At 63.4% G+C, this 2,458-nt stretch overlaps 1 protein-coding gene across 1 annotated transcript in view; it reads left to right on the forward strand.

Moving 5' to 3' along the window:
• The window catches only part of MRGPRF (MAS related GPR family member F), an 8,157-nt gene that overhangs the window by 1,908 nt on the left and 3,791 nt on the right, over positions 1–2,458 (forward strand). Inside the window, exon 2 of the mRNA XM_024749082.1 lies at positions 1,252–1,365. Coding sequence (XP_024604850.1) covers positions 1,318–1,365 — 48 coding nt within the window. The 5' untranslated portion in view covers positions 1,252–1,317. The remainder of the gene's footprint in view (positions 1–1,251; positions 1,366–2,458) is intronic.

Below are 2,458 nucleotides of genomic sequence, written 5' to 3' on the forward strand. Positions count from 1 at the left end.
GGGGCGGGCAGCTCGCGGGGACCGCCTTCCCGCGCAGCCAATGACCGGCGCCTGCCCGGCCCCGCCCTCCCGGCCCGGGGCCGAGGGGCGCGCGCGTGGCGGCCTAGGATGGAATTCCGGGGGAGTCCGGAGGAGGAGGGGCACGGCAGCCTGTGGCCAGGCTGTGCCACCGCAAGGCTCCTCCTCCGCCGACAGCCTCAGTTTCCCGCCTGCACAGTGGGAGGGACGGGTGCTTGCGGGCGGGGGCCGAGGTCAGGTTGGGGGACCAGAGTCAATTCGAGTGCACCCGGGGCAGGTGGACCAATGAGCTCTGCCGGAGGAGGGCGGACAGATCTCACGCAGGGACGCCCCCTGCCCGGCCTGTCACTACTTCTCCCAGGCCTCCCACCTGCAGTCCTGGCCGAGTCCAGCTGCCCTTGCTCCAGCCTGGAGCCGGGGCCACCATAGCAGCCTCGAGGCTGGTGCCGCCTCCAGCCCTCCTGTCTCTGCAGCCGCTCTGGTCCTGCAGGTACACAAATCAGCAAAGCTGCAGTGTGTGTGGCAGTTATAGGGTGCGCCCTGGGCAGGTGACCTCACCTCCCTGCCCTCATCATAGGGGAGTGACTACAACTGCCTCATAGCTGGTACCCAGGACCAAACAGGAGGATGGGGTGTAAGCGAGCAGGCACTCACTGACACGGGGTTGATGGTGGTGACAGTGATGCTGATGCTAACGATCGGGGTGCCCTGCCTTCCAGGCATGTGTAGGGGAAAGACCAGACACCTTAATATGTTACAAACACAAGGCCCAGGCAAAAGCCTCCTCCTCCAGGAAGCCTCCTTGCCGGAAATGATCTTTCCTCCCCCACTCTCCTGTCTGGGACTGAACCCCTGTCCCACCCCTGGCTGGACACAAAGGTGGTGTCCAAGAAATGTGTGCAGGTGAATAAAAGATATCTCCAGAAGCCGTCTGGCTCCAGAAATCTCAGGACAAGCGGGGAAGGAGAGGGGCTTCTTCCCCAGGAGGTGTCCCTAGGGTGTCAGCAGGGGGGAGAATGAGGGCCCCGGAGAAGGAGGGAGTGGTGCACACAGACGCCTCCTGCTCTGGACTCAGCAGGAAGCCCAGTGCCTCCCACAAGGCCCTGCCTCTAAGGCGGCCAGGGGATAGCTCATCAGCCTGCCCTCCAAGGGGGACCCCCGAGGGCCTGGGGAGGGGTCTGCGAGGGAGGGGAGAACACTGCCGCCCTCATGTGACTCTTTCTGCCTGGCCAGGTGCGTTGTGCAGGCCGGTGAGCTGTGAGCAGAGCCGTAAGGAATCTGGACTCACCAGGCCTGGGGATGGCTGGAAACTGCTCCTGGGAGACCCATCCCACCAACAGGAACAAGGCAAGTGCCACCATCAGCTCCCGACAGAGGGGGCTCCCCGACCCGGGTCTGCAGGATGGTGTGGTGGGAGGGGGCAGACCCCGCCCAGCATCCCCTTCTCACAGGCACTCTGCCGCCCAGGCCCATCCTCTAGCTCGGGACAGACAGGCGGGCAGCAGGGCCCCTCTGGGCTACGTGGCCTGGCACTGGTTACCGGTCACCTCGGATCCCCAGTGTCTTCATCACCGGACGCCCTCGAATCCCATCCTGTGCAGACCTTGGGGCATCTGTTACCAACCTCCAGAGGCCTTGTCATCTCTTCCCTGGGGAGATGGGGCGGTCGGCTATTTCCCATGGCCAGGCCCTGCCAGGAGGCCCTGCGAGGCTGGCTCCAAGGGGGCCCTGGTGTCACGAGCTCCATGGGGCTCTGGGCCACCCTGCCAGCATCGCCCAACACCAGGGTCCGTTAGTCCCAGTTTACCCTCTGCCTCCAGGCACTAGCCATGGCTGAGACTCTGACGACCCATCAGGCTGACCCACCCCTTCTGCCCTCCCCCCCTCCTGCCCCCTACTTCTCTGAGGCCTTTGAAAACTCTGGAATTCCCTCCTGAATCCCGGGAAAAACCCTCTCAAGTTGGAAGGACCCCTGAGTTTACCAAGTGCAACCTTTGAGGAAACTTGAGGCTCACGCCAGTGTAGTAGCTTGACTGCGGTGAGTCCGGAGGTCGGGGCAGAGCCAGGACCCCAGCCCCCGGCATTTCCCCACCATGCCTGCAGCCTTGATGGTGACCACTGCAAGATGGCAGCCACAGGAGACAGAGAAGGAACTGGCTTGGGAGTCCCCAGAAATCCCCAGAGAAAAGGCAGAGCCCAGGGAGGGCACCAGGCTCCAGAGCAGGCATTGTACAAGGTGCTATGTGGCCGGGATGGCAGCCACACGTCCAGTGACTCACCGGCCCTCCCGCTCTGACTCTGAGGGGAGGATTGCAGACTTCTTCCAGCCTGCAAGAGGCACTGAGGGATCTGACCCGTCAGATGCAGCCCCTGCCACCCAGTTCCCTCCAGCGCTAGCGCTGGTCCTCCATGGACTTGTTTAGACACTGGATCTTGTAAA

The sequence above is a fragment of the Neophocaena asiaeorientalis genome, unplaced genomic scaffold, assembly GCF_003031525.2.
Source record: "Neophocaena asiaeorientalis asiaeorientalis breed wild unplaced genomic scaffold, Neophocaena_asiaeorientalis_V1.1 scaffold43, whole genome shotgun sequence".
Taxonomy (NCBI): domain Eukaryota; kingdom Metazoa; phylum Chordata; class Mammalia; order Artiodactyla; family Phocoenidae; genus Neophocaena; species Neophocaena asiaeorientalis.